The sequence below is a fragment of the Triticum dicoccoides genome, chromosome 1B (assembly GCF_002162155.2).
Source record: "Triticum dicoccoides isolate Atlit2015 ecotype Zavitan chromosome 1B, WEW_v2.0, whole genome shotgun sequence".
NCBI classification, from domain to species: domain Eukaryota; kingdom Viridiplantae; phylum Streptophyta; class Magnoliopsida; order Poales; family Poaceae; genus Triticum; species Triticum dicoccoides.
This window is the reverse complement of record NC_041381.1, coordinates 555,101,923-555,118,662: the sequence shown is the minus strand read 5'-3', so window position 1 is coordinate 555,118,662 and position 16,740 is coordinate 555,101,923. Positions and strand designations below refer to the sequence as shown.

Here is a 16,740-nt window from a genome sequence, read left to right as displayed (position 1 = left end):
CGTGGTGACCGCCCTGCAGCAGCCCAGGCCGACCCATTTCACTGCATCCTCTCATCTTTTCTATCTTTCCCAATTCTGCGTTCCAAACGGAATTAACAACACGTAATGCACGGAGTCTAACCTTTCCTGGGAAGATGAGCTCGGCGTAAAATGATGGAATGCAGTGCCCGTGAATCCCTGCTGTACAAGAAAACAAGCTTTCAGTTCCAAGAATCGAGGCGAAGCTACTGTTGAGTGCTAACTTTCAGAAAAATGTTTTGATGTTCACGTGAAGCTTAGCTACAAGACGAGAAGATCCGCAAAAAAGAGGAATTGTTTTTACAGAACGAGAGTAGCAACCAACATTGCTTGGTGGTGATCACTGTGTCATCAGCACAAGTCTAGTTACTCATTGGGAGAGCAGCGCCAGCCTAGGTCTGCTGTTAAAAGGAAATGAGAATCCGTTTGGCCGACGCGACACCAAACACTCGCCAGGCCACTCACAGTCATTAAACAAGCTAACGCATCAATGGCTCTCGCGGCGACGCCGGCCTCCGGTGACCAGGCCAGAGGCGCACCGCCGCACCTGATCTTCATCCCGAGCGCTGGCATGGGCCACATCCACCCTTTCTCCCGCTTCATCGCCGCCCTCGCGAGCCAAGGCGCCGTCGACATCTCCGTCGTGATCGCGCTCCCGACGGTCTCCGAGGCCGAGGCCGACCACTTCACCGCCCTCTTCGCGGCCTTCCCCGCCATCCGACGCATCGACTTCAACCTCCTGCCGCTCGACGACGCCACCCTTGCCGGCACGGACCCCTTCCTCCTGCGGTGGGAGTCCCTTCGCCGCTCCGCCCACCTCCTCGGCCCGCTCATCGCCGGCGCCGCGCCGCGCGCGTCGGCCATCGTCACGGACATCACCCTGGCTTCCCAGGTCATCCCCGTGGCTAAGAACGAGCTGCGGCTCCCGTGCCACATCCTCTTCATCTCATGCGCGACCATGATGTCCTTCCTCGCCTACTTCCCCACCTACGTTGACGGCGCCAACACGGACCACCTCGCCGGGGACGTCGACGTCCCCGGCATTGGACACCTCCCGGTAGATTACCCCCCGCAGGTGCTGCGCGACCCGGACAACCTCTTCACCAAGCAGTTCTTCTCCAACGGCCGCGAGATCGCCGAGGCAGACGGCATTCTCCTCAACACGTTCGACGCCTTGGAGCCGGAGGCACTCGCCGCCCTGCGCGACGGCAAGGTCGTTTCCGGGTTCCCTCCGGTGTTCGCAGTCGGCCCGCTTAAGTCGACGAGCACAGAGAAGGAGGCGGTACATGGCGGCGCCTCTTCACCTATCGCCTGGCTCGACGAGCAGCCGGCGCGCTCGGTTGTGTACGTGGCCTTCGGCAACCGCAACGCGGCCGCGCTGGAGCAGATCCACGAGATCGGCGCCGGGCTGGAGGCGAGTGGCTGCCGGTTCCTGTGGGTGGTGAAGACGACGGTGGTGGACCGTGAGGACACAGCGGAGCTCAACGACGTGCTGGACGACGGGTTCCTGGGGCGCGTGCATGGGCGCGGCCTGGTGATCAAGGAGTGGGTGGACCAGGAGGCGGTTCTGAGGCACCCGGCCGTGGGGCTGTACGTGAGCCACTGCGGGTGGAACTCGGTGACAGAGTCGGCCGCGTGCGGCGTGCCGATGCTGGCGTGGCCGATGACGCTGGGCGACCAGCGCCTGGTAGCAACGGTGATCAGGAGCGCCGGCTTCGGGCTGTGGCTGGAGCACTGGAGCTGGGACAGGGAGAGCTCGCTGGTGCGCGCGGCGGAGATAGCGGAGAAGGTGAAGGCGGTGATGGGCGACGAGGCGATCTCGGCGAGGGCTAAGGAGGTCGGCCGGGAGGCGACCAAGGCCGTTGCCCCGGGCGGCTCCAGCCACCGGAGCATGCAGGAATTCCTTGCCACGCTCAAGTGACTGCTCTGCTACCGGCCGGGAGCTGTTGGTTACTGAACCTCCTGCCCTGTCGCACTTTTTTTTGGGATACTGTCCTGTTGCACTTATTTTGTACCATCGTCTCGACTGAGTCGCTCAGGATGCATGAGATATGTTGCCTGAAAATAAAGAGCCAGCTATGTGTTAATTGCTTGGAAAAATTTGTTGTAAGTCAATTCGCGCGTGAGGCATTGAATTGAAATCGAACCATCCCTGGACGCTTTCTTCTTTCTGCCATGTTCCCTTTTTTTCTCTTTTCAAATTATTGAACATTTTTTTAAGATCCATCAGCGGTTTTTAAAACTATTCTAGAACTTTTATTTTTTAAGTCATGAGCATTTATAATTTTTTGAAAATTTGTAAAAACAAATTGTGAATATTTCTTGAATGCATGCACAATTTTAAAACTCGTGATTTTTATTTAAAAAAATTATTACTTGTTAATTCCTGACATTTTTCAAAGTGTGCATGTGGTTTTTGAAAAAAAAAATCTCAAATACGCATAGAGCGTATCATTTCATTGATAGAGAGAGGAGTTTACATGCGCTTGGCCAAGCCACACACTCGTGGCCAGACCTATGCAAAGTTACGGTTACAAGGTTCGATCAAGGCGGTTCAAAAACAAAGGAGCGCAGTCCTTTAGCGCCAGCCATGGCCCACATTGCTGCTTCGGCCAGAACGGCACGAGAGGCCTCGGTCACTGACGGTCGGATGCCGTCGAAGGTGCAGGCATTTCTATGCTTCCAGAGGGTCCAGGTGACGATGATCACAAGGGAGGCCGTGCCCTTACGAAGAGAAGCTGGGGCAGAGGACATGGATGCCTGCCACCAGTCGAAGAAGGGCTCGTGGCCGAGAGGAATGCTGCTGGTGATTCGTAGCCTGGAGAATACATCGTGCCACACCATGCGAGAGAAGGTGCTGCATAGATTCAGTGGCCTGGTCGCAGAATGCGCAGGCGCGGCTGTGTGGCAGTCCGTGGCGCGCGAGTCTCTCGTTCGTCCAGCACCGGTCTTGCAAGGCCAGCCAAATGAAGAACTTGACGCTAAGAGGGGCCCAAGTCTTCCAGGTGAGCGTGGCATGCGGGGATGAGGTGGAGCCGAGGAAGAGCGCATCGTAGCAGTATTTTGCAGAGTATGCGCCATTTGCTGTCCATCGCCACCGAAGAATGTCGAGTTGCCCGGAGGTTGATATCGGGAGTAAACGCCTCCATAGCTCAATGTACTGAACAGTCGCCAGGGGCCCCAAGGCGCCAACGATGTCCTGAACCCAAGCCCGGTCCTGGAGTCCGTCGGCCATGAGGCAACGTTGGCGGTGTCGCTTGGGCACCATAGCAAAGATAGCCGGCGCGATCTCGGTGATGGACTGGCCATGAACCCAATGGTCGGTCCAGAATTTGCAAGTGCGCCCATCGCCAAGTTCCCATCGAGTGGAAGCACGGAAGATGGCATGCGTCTCAGAGTCGGCAGGGGGAGGAAGATGGCTCCAGGGGCACGTTTGGTCTGTGGCCTGAAGCCAGAGCCAGCGAGTGCGGAGGGAGATCCCAGTGTGGCGCAGGTTGCGGATGCCGAGTCCGCCGAGCTGCAGCGGCATGCAGACGCGGCGCCAGTTAACCGCGCAGTGTCCAGAAGCGGAATCCTTCCTGTCGTGCCACAAGAACTCACGGACGAGGCGGTTGACCAGTTTGAGCACGTGGGCGTTGAGGGCAATAGCCGCGAGCAGGTTGATAATCCACAAGTGCAAGGAATCATCGTAGCAATTTCCAAAGGTGGAGGTGATAAGTATGGAGTGTCGAACCCACAAGGAGCTAAAGGTAAGATCAATATTCTCTCAAGTCCTATCTGCCACTAATACGACTCTACGTACACCGAACGTTTGCTTCCAACTAGATACGAGAAATAAAACTACGTTGTGGGTATGAAGAGGATAACTTTGCATGATATCGGAGAGCTAAAATATAAAAGTAGTTCTTGTTATCATAAAGTTAGAATATATTACTAAATAATATAAATAGCGAGTGTGGAATAATGATGGATCGGTGTGCGGAATTATCCTAGGCAATTGTTAACAAGACCGGTAGTCGTCATTGCAATTTCATATGAGGGAGAGGCATAAGCTAACATACTTTCTCTTCTTGGATCATATGCACTTATGATTGGAACTCTAGCAAGCATCCGCAACTACTAAAGATCATTAAGGTAAAACCCAACCATAGCACTAAAGCATCAAGTCACATTTATCCCATACGCCACAACCCCCTTACTCGGGTTTATGCTTCTGTCACTCAAGCAACCCACTGTAAGCGAATCATGAACGTATTGCAACACCCTACAGCGGGAATCCCTCAAGATTGCGCGACACGGAGGGCACAATAGGACAGCACCAAAATAAAACATACAACTCGTACCAATCTAGATCATCAATCAACCCAAAGACAAAAGATATCTACTCAAAACATCATAGGATGGCAACACATCATTGGATCATAATATGTAGCATAAAGCACCATGTTCAAGTAGGGATTACAGTGGGGTGCGGGAGAGTGGACCGCGTAAAAGAGATGAGGATGGTGATGATGATGGTGATGTTGATGAAGACGATCACCGTGGCGATGATTCCCCTCCCGATGGCCCTCCGGCGTCACCGAGAGAGAGGAGGAGAGGTTCTCCCCCTTGTGCTTCCTCCTCCATGGCCTCCCCCCTAGATGGGGAGAGGTTCTCCCTCTGGTCCTTGGCCTTCATGGCGATGATGGCCCCTCAGGGATCCTCCTCCATGGCCTCCGGTGACCGTTGGCCCCCTCCGGCAGGGTGCCAGAGAGGGCCTAGATTGATTTCTCGTGGCTACAGAGGCTTGCGGCGGCGGAACTTCCAATCTAGGTTATTTTCCGGAGGTTTCAGTATTTATAGGATTTTTTGGCGTAGGTTTCACGTCAGGGAGGTATCCGGATCGTCCACGAGATAGGGGCCCATGCCCAGGGGGCGTGGGCGCGCCCCCCACCCTCGTGGACAGCCCGGGACTCTTCTGGCCCAACTCTTTTAGTCCAGGTGCTTCTTTTGGTCCATAAAAAATCATCAAAAATTGGCACGTCAATTGGACTCCGTTTGGTATTCCTTTTCTGTAAAACTCAAAAACAAGGAAAAAACAGAAACTGGCACTGGGCTCTAGGTTAATAGGTTAGTCCCAAAAATCATATAAAATAGCATAGAAATGCATATAAAACATCTACCATGGATAATATAATAGCATGAATACTTCATAAATTATAGATATGTTGGAGACGTATCAGCATCCCCAAGCTTAATTCCTGCTCGTCCTCGAGTAGGTAAATGATAAAAGAAATAATTTATGAAGTGTGAATGCTAGCAGGTGCACAAGTTTGATCAATGATAATTTCAATCACCTTTTCTAGCATCATTATATGTCATAACAGTAGCTCATCTCATAAAACTTTTCATGATCACGTAACAAGCTATTCACGTGTTAAAGTATATATCATAAACTTTCTTGAAAACTAGCAAACTTCATTCTCAGTCATCAAACAATTGCAATTTATCTTATTTTTAGGAAGGGTCTATGTCAGAGATTTGATTTAGCAAACTCCACATACTCAACTATCATTTAGTCTTTCACAATTGCTAACACTCACGTGATATTCATGGGTCCAAAGTTTTAAATCGAACACAGAGAAAGATAGGGGCTTATAGTTTTGCCTCCCAACCTTTTACCTCAAGGGTAATGTCAACAATAATAATTTATGAACGCCTACATCCAAGTGGATATATATATCCGGATCAGCCCAACACAATGTGCTTGCCAAAGGAAAACAAATGTAAAAAGGAAAGGTGATGATCATCATGACTCTTGTATAAGGGTAGAAGATAAAAGTAAAAGATAGGCCCTTCGCAGAGGGAAGCATAGGTTGTCATGCGCTTTTATGGTCGAATGCACAAAATCTTAATGCAAAAGAACGTCACTTTATATTGCCACTTGTATATGGACCTTTATTATACAGTTCGTCGCTTTTATTGCTTCCATAACAAGATCGTATAAAGCTTATTTTCTTCACACTAATAAGTCATACATATTTAGAGAGCAATTTTTATTGCATGCACCGATGACAACTTACTTGAAGTATCTTACTCAATCCATAGGTAGGTATGGTGGACTCTCATGGCAAAACTGGTCTAAGGGATGTTTGGAAGCACAAGTAGTATCTCTACTTAGTGTAAAGAGTTTGGCTAGCATGAGGGAGAAAGGCAAGCTCATCATGTTGGATGATCCAAGACAATATAACTTTTCAGATATAGGAAAACATAACCCATTACGTTGTCTTCCTTGTCCAACGCCAACCTTTTAGCATGTCATATTTTAATGAATGCTCTCAACTAAAAAAGATGTCCATGATAGTATATTTATATGTGAAATCTCTCTTCCTTTAATATTCTTTCATGAATTGTTCAAGTGACCAATTTTGCGTTTGCTAACTTTCAATAAGTTTACTACCTATACTTATTATGTGTGAAGTCATTAATCCCCATGTTATAAGCATATGAAACATATATAAATTCAGATTTATGATATTCAATTCATTCAATCATTTACTCATAGGATATACGTGAAGCACGTGAGCAAATGACAAACTACTTCAAAAGATATAAGTGAAGATCACTGAGTAGTAAAATAATCAACTAGCGATGGGAGGATTCCCCTTTTTTATTCAAGATTTCAGATCCAATAATTTTATTCTAACAGCAAGTGAAATTGAAAATACGCTCCAAGCAAAACACATATCATGTGACGAATAAAAATATAGCTCCGAGTAAGGTATACCGATAGTTTTGAAGACGAAAGAGGGGATGCCTTCCGGGGCATCCCCAAGCTTAGGCGCTTGAGTCTTCTTTGAATATTACCTTGGGGTGCCTCGTCCATCCCCAAGCTTAGGGTCTTTCCACTCCTTATTCTCCTCATATCGATATCTCACCCAAAGCTTGAAAACTTCAATCACACAAAACTTAACGGAACTTCGTGAGATAGGTTAGTGTGATAAAGAGTAAACCATTCACTTTGGTATTGTCAAAGACAAGGTTCATAATTGTTCTCACACAATGCTTACTGTACCATATCATTTCTATAATTTATATTGATAAATATAAGCCATAGAAACTAGAAAACAAGCAAACTATGCATTGAAAACAGAATCTGTCGGAAATAGAATAGTCTGTAATGCCTGAACAACAACCATACTTCTGCTACTCCAAAAATTATGAAATAAATTGGTGGACGTGAGGAATTTGTATATTAATCTTATGCAAAAATAATCAACTCAAAATCACTCTTCTGTAAAAAATGGCAGCTAATCCCGTGAGCGCAAAGTTTCTGTTTTTTACAGCAAAATCACATTAGCTTTCACCCTAGTCTTCCCAAAGGTTTTACTTGGAACTTTATTGAAACAAAAGCTATAAAACATGATTAGTACAGTATCTTAATCATGTAAACACACAAAAACAGCAAGGGTAAATATTGGGTTGTCTCCCAACAAGCGCTTTTCTTAATGCCTTTTAGATAGGCATGATGATTTCAATGATGCTCACATAAAGGATAAGAATTGAAACATAAAGAGAGCATCATGAAGAATATGACTAGCACATTTAAATCTAACCCACTTCCTATGCCTAGGGATTTTGTGAGCACACAATTTAAGGGAACATGAATCAACTAGCATAGGAAGGCAAAACAAGTATAACTTCGAAACTTTAAGCACATAGAGAGGAAACTTGATCTTATTGCAACTCCTACAAGCATATATTCCTCCCTTATAATAATTTTCAGTAGCATCATGAATGAGTTTAACAATACAACCATCACATAAAGCGTTCTTTTCATGATCTACAAGCATAGAAATTTTACTACTCTCCATATAAGCAAAAATTCTTCTCACTCGGAATAGTGGGAGTAAACTCAACAAAATAACCGTCATGTGAGGCATAATCCAATTGAAAATCATGATGACAAGTTTCATGGTTAACTTTATTCTTTATAGCATACATGTCATCACATTAATCATCATAGATAGCAACTTTGTTCTCATAATCAATTGGAACCTCTTCCAAAATAGTGGAATCATTACTAACTAAAGTTGACACTCTTCCAAATCCACTTTCATAAATGTAACACTAAGATTCAACATCCTCCAAAATAGTGGGATCACTAATTCCTAAATTTGACACTCTTCCAAACCCACTTTAGATGATAGTGTTATTCATGCTCCAAAAGATATAAGTGAAGTTCATGGGGCATTCTACAATTAGTATGTACTAACCAATATCCAAGCTCAAAATATATAAGTGAAGCACACGAAGCATTCTATAAAACCATACTCAAAAGATTTAAGTGAAGCACAAAGAGCATTCTATAATATCAATGAAGGGCTATCTCGTACTAGCATGGTACTTAAAGAAAAATAAAAACACAAAGGACACAAATCATGTGAACAACACAAAAACCGAGGTATACCGATATTTGTTGAAGAAAGAGGGGATGCCTTCCGGGGCATTCCCAAGCTTAGATGCTTGAGTATCCTTTGAAATATTTACTTTGGGTGCCTTGGGCATCCCCAAGCTTGAACTCTTTCCTCTCTTTATTCTTCTCACATCGGTAACTCCTTGTTCTTTGAACACTTCATCCACAAAAACTTAACAAACACTTTGTGAGATCCGTTAGTGTAATAAAGCAAACTACCACTTTGAGGTACTGTAATGAACTCATTCTTTATTTATATTGGTGTTAAACCTACTGTATTCCAACTTCTCTATGGTTCATACCCCCCGATACTAGCCATAGATTCATCAAAATAAGCAAAGAACACGCGATAAACAGAATGTGTCAAAAACAAGACAGTCTGTAGTAATCTGGAAGTTTAGAAAACTTATGTTACTCAACAAATTATGAAATAAATATGAAAATTTGAACAATATGTACATAAGTAATGTGCAAAATGATTCAGGCCCATTTGACTTTCCAGTAAAAAAATGTAAAATCACGCGCTACAGCCAAAGTTTCTGTTTTTATTCTGCACGTAGTAAACAAGCAATCTAATCATCCTAAAACCAAAGCTTGGCACATTATTTTTATAATACAATGGATATATACAAGGGGATAATTATTTACAGAGAAACTTCCATGAAAATTTTTACATTTTTTCTGTGAGCATGAACACAAGTGCTCAAGGTCGACCCTCACTTCTTCAATGCATAACTTTCCAATCACTTCTCTTTTTGAAAAACTTTTTTAGGCAAATGAGGCAAGTGCATCTTTTTGTATTTTTATTTTATAATTTTTTTTGTATGTTTCACCCACAACTAAACAGAAACAAAAAGGAAAATCAAAATCTACTTAGTAAAGAAAGCAAACAAACACACACGAGGATATCAACCCCACGCTATTGCTCCCCGGCAACGGCGCCAGAAAAGAGCTTGATAATCCCCAAGTGCAAGGAGTCATCGTAGCAATTTCCAAATGTGGAAGTGATAAGTATGGAGTGTCGAACCCACAAGGAGCTAAATGTAAGATCAATATTCTCTCAAGTCCTATCTGCCACTGATACAACTCTACGTACACCGAACGTTTGCTTCCAACTAGATACGAGAAATAAAACTACGTTGTGGGTATGAAGAGGATAACTTTGCATGATATCGGAGAGCTAAAATATAAAAGTAGTTGCTGTTATCATAAAGTTAGAATATATTACTAAATAATATAAATAGCGAGTGTGGAATAATGATGGATCGGCGTGCGGAATTATCCTAGGCAATTGTTAACAAGACTGGTACTCGTCATTGCAATTTCATATGAGGGAGAGGCATAAGCTAACATACTTTCTCTTCTTGGATCATATGCACTTATGATTGGAACTCTAGCAAGCATCCGCAACTACTAAAGATCATTAAGGTAAAACCCAACCATAGCACTAAAGCATCAAGTCCCCTTTATCCCATACACCACAACCCCCTTACTCGGGTTTATGCTTCTGTCACTCAAGCAACCCACTATAAGCGAATCATGAACGTATTGCAACACCCTACAGCGGGAATCCCTCAATCTTGCGCGACACGGAGGGAACAATATGACAGCACCAAAATAAAACATACAACTCGTACCAATCTAGATCATCAATCAACCCAAAGACAAAAGATATCTACTCATAACATTATAGGATGGCAACACATCATTGAATCATAATATGTAGCATAAAGCATCATGTACAAGTAGGGATTACAGCGGGGTGCGGGAGAGTGGACCGCGTAAAAGAGATGAGGATGGTGATGTTGATGAAGACGATCACCGTGGCGATAATTTCCCTCCCGATGGCACTCCGGCGTCACCGAGAGAGAGGAGGAGAGGTTCCCCCCTTGTGCTTCCTCCTCCATGGCCTCCCCCTAGATGGGGAGAGGTTCTCCCTCTGGTCCTTGGCCTTCATGGCGATGATGGCCCCTCAGGGATCCTCCTCCGTGGCCTCCGGTGACCGTTGGCCCCCTCCGGCAGGGTGCCAGAGAGGGCCTAGATTGATTTCTTGTGGCTACAGAGGCTTGCGGCGGCGGAACTTCCGATCTAGGTTATTTTCCGGAGGTTTCAGTATTTATAGGATTTTTTGGCATAGGTTTCATGTCAGGGGGGGTCTCCGGATCGTCCACGAGATAGGGGCGCACGCCCAGGGGGAGTGGGCGCACCCCTCACCCTCGTGGACAGCCAGGGACTCTTCTGGCCCAACTCTTTTACTCCAGGGGCTTCTTTTGGTCCATAAAAATTCATCAAAAATTGGCACGTCAATTGGACTCCGTTTGGTATTCCTTTTGTGTAAAACTCAAAAACAAGGGGAAAACATAAACTGGCACTGGGCTCTAGGTTAATAGGTTAGTCCCAAAAATCATATAAAATAGCATATAAATGCATATAAAACATCTACGATGGAAAATATAATAGCATGAATACTTCATAAATTATAGATACGTTGGAGACGTATCACAGGTGCCCAGGCATGGCGCAAAGAACATGTCGAACCAGGGCGAGCCACTCACCGCGAGATAACAAGGATGCCCACTAGGTGGACAACTTCTTGTGCATCTTGTCCACTAACGGCAGAGGTGCGAGGAGTGGATTCTTCGGACCGATAGAAGCAGTCCTACGTAGTGATGGGGAAGTGCTTGACCGGGCAATCCAGCTCAAGCCCTATAGTCACCTCATCTGCAGGATAGCATTGGATGGGAGTTGCAGAGCACTTGTTGAAGTTGGTTCCTAGGCCGAAAGCACCTCCAAACACGGACAACAGCTCCCGGAGCGCGGCGAGGTCGTGCCGGTCTGGGTGACAAAAGACCACCGCGTCGTCGGCGTAGAGTGAAATACTTGAGGCCATGTGGTTGGGAGTGAGCCGGTGAAGAATTCTAGTTTGGACCGCACGCAGAATAATGGAGTTGAGAATGTCGATCACGATGGTGAATAGCATCAGTGACGCCGGGTCACCCTGGCGCAACCCCTTGGCATGCCTGATTGGTGGCCCAGGCAATCCGTTGATGAGGACGTGGGTGCTCGCGGTGGAGAGCAAGATGGAGATCCATTCCCGCCAACGTGGGCCGAATCCACGGTGGTGCAAGACTTCGAGGAGAAATGGCCAGGAAACCGAATCGAAGGCGCGGGCAATGTCGAGCTTGAGCAGGACGCGCAGGAGCTTGCAGTTGTGGAGGTGCTTGGCAGTTTGTTGGACCAGGAGAAAGTTGTCATGGATGCATCTTCCGGCGATGAATGCGCTCTGATTGATAGAGACAAGCTTGGGTAGCTTAGGAGCAAGGTGAAGGGAGAGCACTTTATTGAAAAGCTTCGCCGGGAGGTGGATGAGGCTGATCGGCCTATAGTCGGCGAGCGAGGACGCGTCTGGCTTCTTGGGCAGCAAGGTGATCAGCGCCTCATTGAGCTTTCCGAAGCCAAGGCCGTTGAGAGCACAGAGCTTGTCGAACGCCTCACAAATGTCATTTTTGATCATAGGCCATGCAGATCATAAGAACTCGGCGGTGAAACCATCGGGCCCAGGCGCCTTTCCATGGGGGAGCAGCTTGACTGTGTTCCAAATTTTGTGCTCGATGAATGGCGCGTCGAGGCCGGAGAGGTCAGAAATGGGCACACCAAGCATGTCAAGATCGAGGGTGAAGTCGCGCTCATCCATGGAACCAAGCAGCTGACTGAAGTGGGAGAAGGCCACTGCTGCCATGGCCTCATCATCAAGGAGGATCTGCCCATCGTGTTGAAGCTCGAGGATCCTCTTCTTGTGGAGACATCGAGAGCCTTGATCCGGAGGAAGGCCGAACTGGTTGCACCATTCCGTAGCCATGAGAACCTAGAATGCTGGTGTGAGATCGTCCGGTCGAGGGAGGCGAGGCCGAGGTAGGCACATTTCAGGCGATGCCGCAGCCAAGCCTCTGGTGGCATGAGCGGGCACCGGTCCTGTGCCTCGTCGAAGCGTGCGACCAGCTCTCGAGGGATCGTGAGCTGCAAAGAGATGCCTCCCAAAGTTTTTGTGCCCCAGCTCCGCAAGCGCCTAGCGGTAACCTTGAGGCGAGCATACATGCGCCAGAATGGATTGGGGTGCGGCGGGGTGGAGTTCCAAGCATCAGAAACCACGTCCAGGTAGCCGTTGAGCTTCGGCCAGAACCGCTCGAAGTGGAAGCGCTTGGCCTGGTTGCAGCATGCCGCGCAGTCGATGAAGAGAGTGGAGTGGTCGGACACCACCGAGGAGAGACAGCGCAGAAGGCACTGGGTTTGTGCAACATCCCAGCTCGAGCTGCAGAGCACGCGATCATTGCGGACGAGGGTGGGGTTCTCCTGCTCGTTGGACCAAGTATATCGGCGGCCGTGGAGGTAGATGTCGTGAAGCTCGAGGTCGGTGATGAAGCGACGAAAACGACTCATGGTGCGGTGGTTGAGCCTGTTGTTGTTCTTGTCGGCGCGAGGTGATCATGTTGAAATCGCCTCCAACAAGCCAAGGGCCAGCACAAGTGTCATGAAACTCTTGCAACTCGCCAAGGAAGGCGATTTTCTCATCATCGCCCTACGGGCCGTAGACGCCAGTTAGCCACCAGTGCTGATCCCCGACAAGGGGGGAGATGAGGGCAGAGACGTGATGGTCACCAATGGTTGGCCTGGATAGCGAGATCATGTCGGAGGGCCAAGCAAGCAAGATGCCTCCGCGAGTGCCATCGGCGGGACGGAAATAGAAGTCGAGGAAGGGGGCGCCCAGGGTTTCCAACACCAGGGAGTCGGGCATGCTAGCAAGCTTCATTTCCTGAAGACAGAAGATGCAAGGGGTAGCCGAGGAAATAACGCTACAGACTGCAGAACGTTTAGCACGAGAGTTTAGGCCTCTGACGTTCCAAAAAATGATCTTAAGGTTTTCATCCATAGGAAGTTGGGGGCGCGCTGGGTACAGGCACATGGGCCAGGCCGATCAGACCTCCACGAAGAGGGGGCTTCCGGTGCGCTGCGGGGAAGAGTTGCATTCCGCGGAAGGAACACGACAGCCATAGAAGTCGGAAAAGGCCTGGATGATATCTATAGCCAGTGGACGGTCAAACAGAGCCGCGTATTTGGCGAGAGTGGCCTCATCCAACGGGGCATCGTCCTTGAGCAGGCCTAGGCGTCAGAGAAGCACGCGCTTGGCCTTCATTTCGGAGTCCAAGCCACGATCGGCCTTGGCGATTCGCCCGCTCCTCCTTGGAGTGAAGTTGGGTGGCACCTCGTTGTGGCGTCGACATGGCGCAAGCGCGGGGAGAACGTGGTTAATCTGCGTTTGCATGGCACTAACAAAGGTGTAGAGGTCAGGCGGTGCAGAGCATGCATGGTGCAGCTGCATGGGCGGAACGGCCCCGGCCAATGGGGAAGCGCTAGGCGTGGCACATGTAGCGGGAACAGGCCTCGGATCCGCCTCGGGATCTCCGGTAGGGGCAGCGAATGAGGAGCCAGGATCCGCCATCGAATCAGCCGTGGGATCGGCGTGAGCATGCACGTGATCTCCCTCGGAAGGCGCGAGAATCAGGCGTGCAGACACGGCAGGCCCAGGCCTAGGCATCAGAGGCCCAGCATGCACATCGCCGCCCGTGGCAGGGGAAGGTGTCAGGTGCCGGTTGAGGGAGGATAGAGGCTGGACAGCTATCGCAGCTTGGACGGATATGGGCCCGTTGTCCTCGAGTGGATAGACGCGCTCGACAACATGGATGTTGGCGATGGAATCACAGCTGTCATGAGGGGATCGCGGGCCGGACCAGGCTGTTGGTGACCACGGCTTTTGGAACACCGTCAAAGCGGTCGCATTGGCGTCAGCGGTGGTATCGAAAGTCTGGGCGGCGGTGCTTTCCAGAAGCACAGGATGAGTAGGACAAGGCACAGCTAGGTCCCACGCATCCCAAGGATGCGATGTGGGTGTGTGAGGAGCTGTCGAAGCGCACGCCAGCGAGGCCGACGGCAATGATGAAGCGCCAAGGCGGAGCCTAGCGCGAACCCGGGGCGCGGCCGCGACAGCCACGGGGTACGGCCCCAGAATGCCCTGCTAGTCAGGACATGGAGGGGGAGCATGCCTGCGCCGGCGCTGGTGGGGAGCGCGACCTAAGGCCCGGCAGGAAGACACGCTGGGGTGACGCTCAGGGAACTCGTGGATGCGCGGCCAGGGACCAGGAATGGGAGGTGAGCCAGGCGGGGCGTCGTAGTCGCCGGCCCCGTCAGCAGGCGCGGGGGGGAGGTGGCGAAGAGGGGCGGCGGTAGTCGATGCAGCTCCAAACATGGATCTCGATGGGAAAATGCGTCAGACCAAGCGAGAGGCGCTCCGCGGACGTAGGATCGGCGTCCTCCTCGACAGCATCATGCTCCGGCATAAGGAGCTCCGAGGTGCGCGGGGTACCATCCGGGTTGGTGGTCCAGGCGGTCAGGCGGAAGACAGACATGTCAGACGCGTTCCTCGTCTCCGGGGCCAGATTCTCCACCCGGCAGAACGGCGAGAGGAGGAACTCGGCAGAAGCCTGGTGTCGGTGTCAAAACCGGCGGATCTCGGGTAGGGGGTCCCGAACTGTGTGTCTAGGCAGATGGTAACAGGAGACAAGGGACACGATATTTTTACCCAGGTTTGGGCCCTCTCGATGGAGGTAAGACCCTACTCCTGCTTGATTAATATTGATGATATGGTTAGTACAAGAGTGGATCTACCACGAGATCAGAGAGGCTAAACCCTAGAAGCTAGCCTATGGTATGATTGTTGTTCGTCCTACGGACTAAAACTCTCCGGTTTATATAGATACCGGAGAGGGCTAGGGTTACACAGAGTCGGTTACAATTGGAGGAGATCTACATATCGTATCGCCAAGCTTGCCTTCCATGCCAAGGAAAGTCCTATCCGGACACGGGACGAAGTCTTCAATCTTGTATCTTCATAGTCCGGGAGTCTGGCCAAAGGTCATAGTCCGGCTATCCGGACACCTCCTAATCCAGGACTCCCTCAGTAGCCCCTGAACCAGGCTTCAATGACGACAAGTCCAGCGCGCAAATTGTCTTCGGCATTGCAAGGCGGGTTCCTCCTCCAAATATTCCATAGAAGATGTTGAACACAAGGATAGTGTCCGACTCTGCAAAATAAGTTCCACATGCCACCATAGAGAGAATAATATTTGCACAAATCTAATTTGCTGACGTACTCCGCAGCGTGACATCACGCCACGGCCAGGCCTTTATTCGAATCATTTTACTGTTCCACCTCAGCGCGTTTAGCGAGGCGGTTTCCTTGGCACGTCTTGACAAAGCAGAGATTGTGTTCCCTTATTTCGGGATTATCATCAATACGGGCGTGGGTAACCCAACCGTGCCTTTGGTATGACTCCCTAATTGAAAGCGAGTCTCAAACGGTTATGGGGAGGGCTCTTGGTATTCAACTCCTTTATAAAGAGACCAAGGCTCGACTCCTTTCTTTTCAATCCAATCGAATCCGCCGCTCGCTTCGAGTTCCAACACTCAAAGCTCTAGTTTTAGGCGCTTCGGACCTTCGACGATGTCCGGCTCCGACCTTCAAGGCCGGTGGATGCCTTCCTCCGTTACGGAAGAAGATGTGCGAAAGCTGAGAGATGCCAGGTATCTAACCGGCGAAATCTCGCATAGGCTGCCTGCTCAAGGGCAGGCCATTCCCACTCCCGAGCCCGGTGAGAGCGTGGTGTTCACATCTCACTTCCTTCGGGGGATAGGCTTCCCGATTGATCCCTTCGTGAGGGGGCTTGTATTTTATTACGGGCTGGAGTTCCACGACTTAGCTCCGGAGTCCATCCTCCAAATCTCATCATTCATTGTCGTGTGTGAGGCCTTCCTCCATATTACTCCTCACTTCGGATTGTGGCTTAGAACCTTCAAGGTGGAACCGAAGATGATCGAGGGGCAGCACGTTGAGTGTGGCCGGAGGGGGCGGGGGCGCTTGCGGCCACGCGCAAGGTGCCAGTCGTCGGGGCCATCCGCCTCCATGACACATCTCGAAGCGCAGAAGGGGGCGCGCAGACAGCGGCGAGGGCGGTGGGCTAGCCGCCGCTGGGGAGGCAGGGGAGCCGCGGAGGGCCTCGAAGTAGGACGCCGGCCTTGCATCGGCGATCCCGGCTGAGGAAGGGCTCGAGTCGAGCCAGCGGTCGAAGCGCAAGCGGCCCTCGGCCGGAGGGGAAGGGGAGCGCATGGCTGGAGATGGGCTGCAGGGCCGGAGCGGCCACCGAAGCGAAGCGTGG

General features: G+C 49.7%; 1 protein-coding gene across 1 annotated transcript; it reads left to right on the top strand.

Annotated features, from left to right (window-relative positions):
• The first annotated feature begins 472 nt into the window (after window positions 1-472).
• On the top strand, window positions 473-2,105 carry LOC119348705 (UDP-glucose:2-hydroxyflavanone C-glucosyltransferase-like). Its single transcript, XM_037616676.1, has one exon. It carries the CDS (start codon window positions 509-511, stop codon window positions 1,937-1,939), a length of 1,431 nt encoding a protein of 476 aa, XP_037472573.1. The 5' UTR covers window positions 473-508; the 3' UTR covers window positions 1,940-2,105.
• The last annotated feature ends 14,635 nt before the right edge of the window (window positions 2,106-16,740 follow it).

Bases quoted from the DNA above. Each gene is read 5' to 3' on its own strand.
- LOC119348705 (XM_037616676.1), top strand. From the start codon at position 509: ATGGCTCTCGCGGCGACGCCGGCCTCCGGTGACCAGGCCAGAGGCGCA.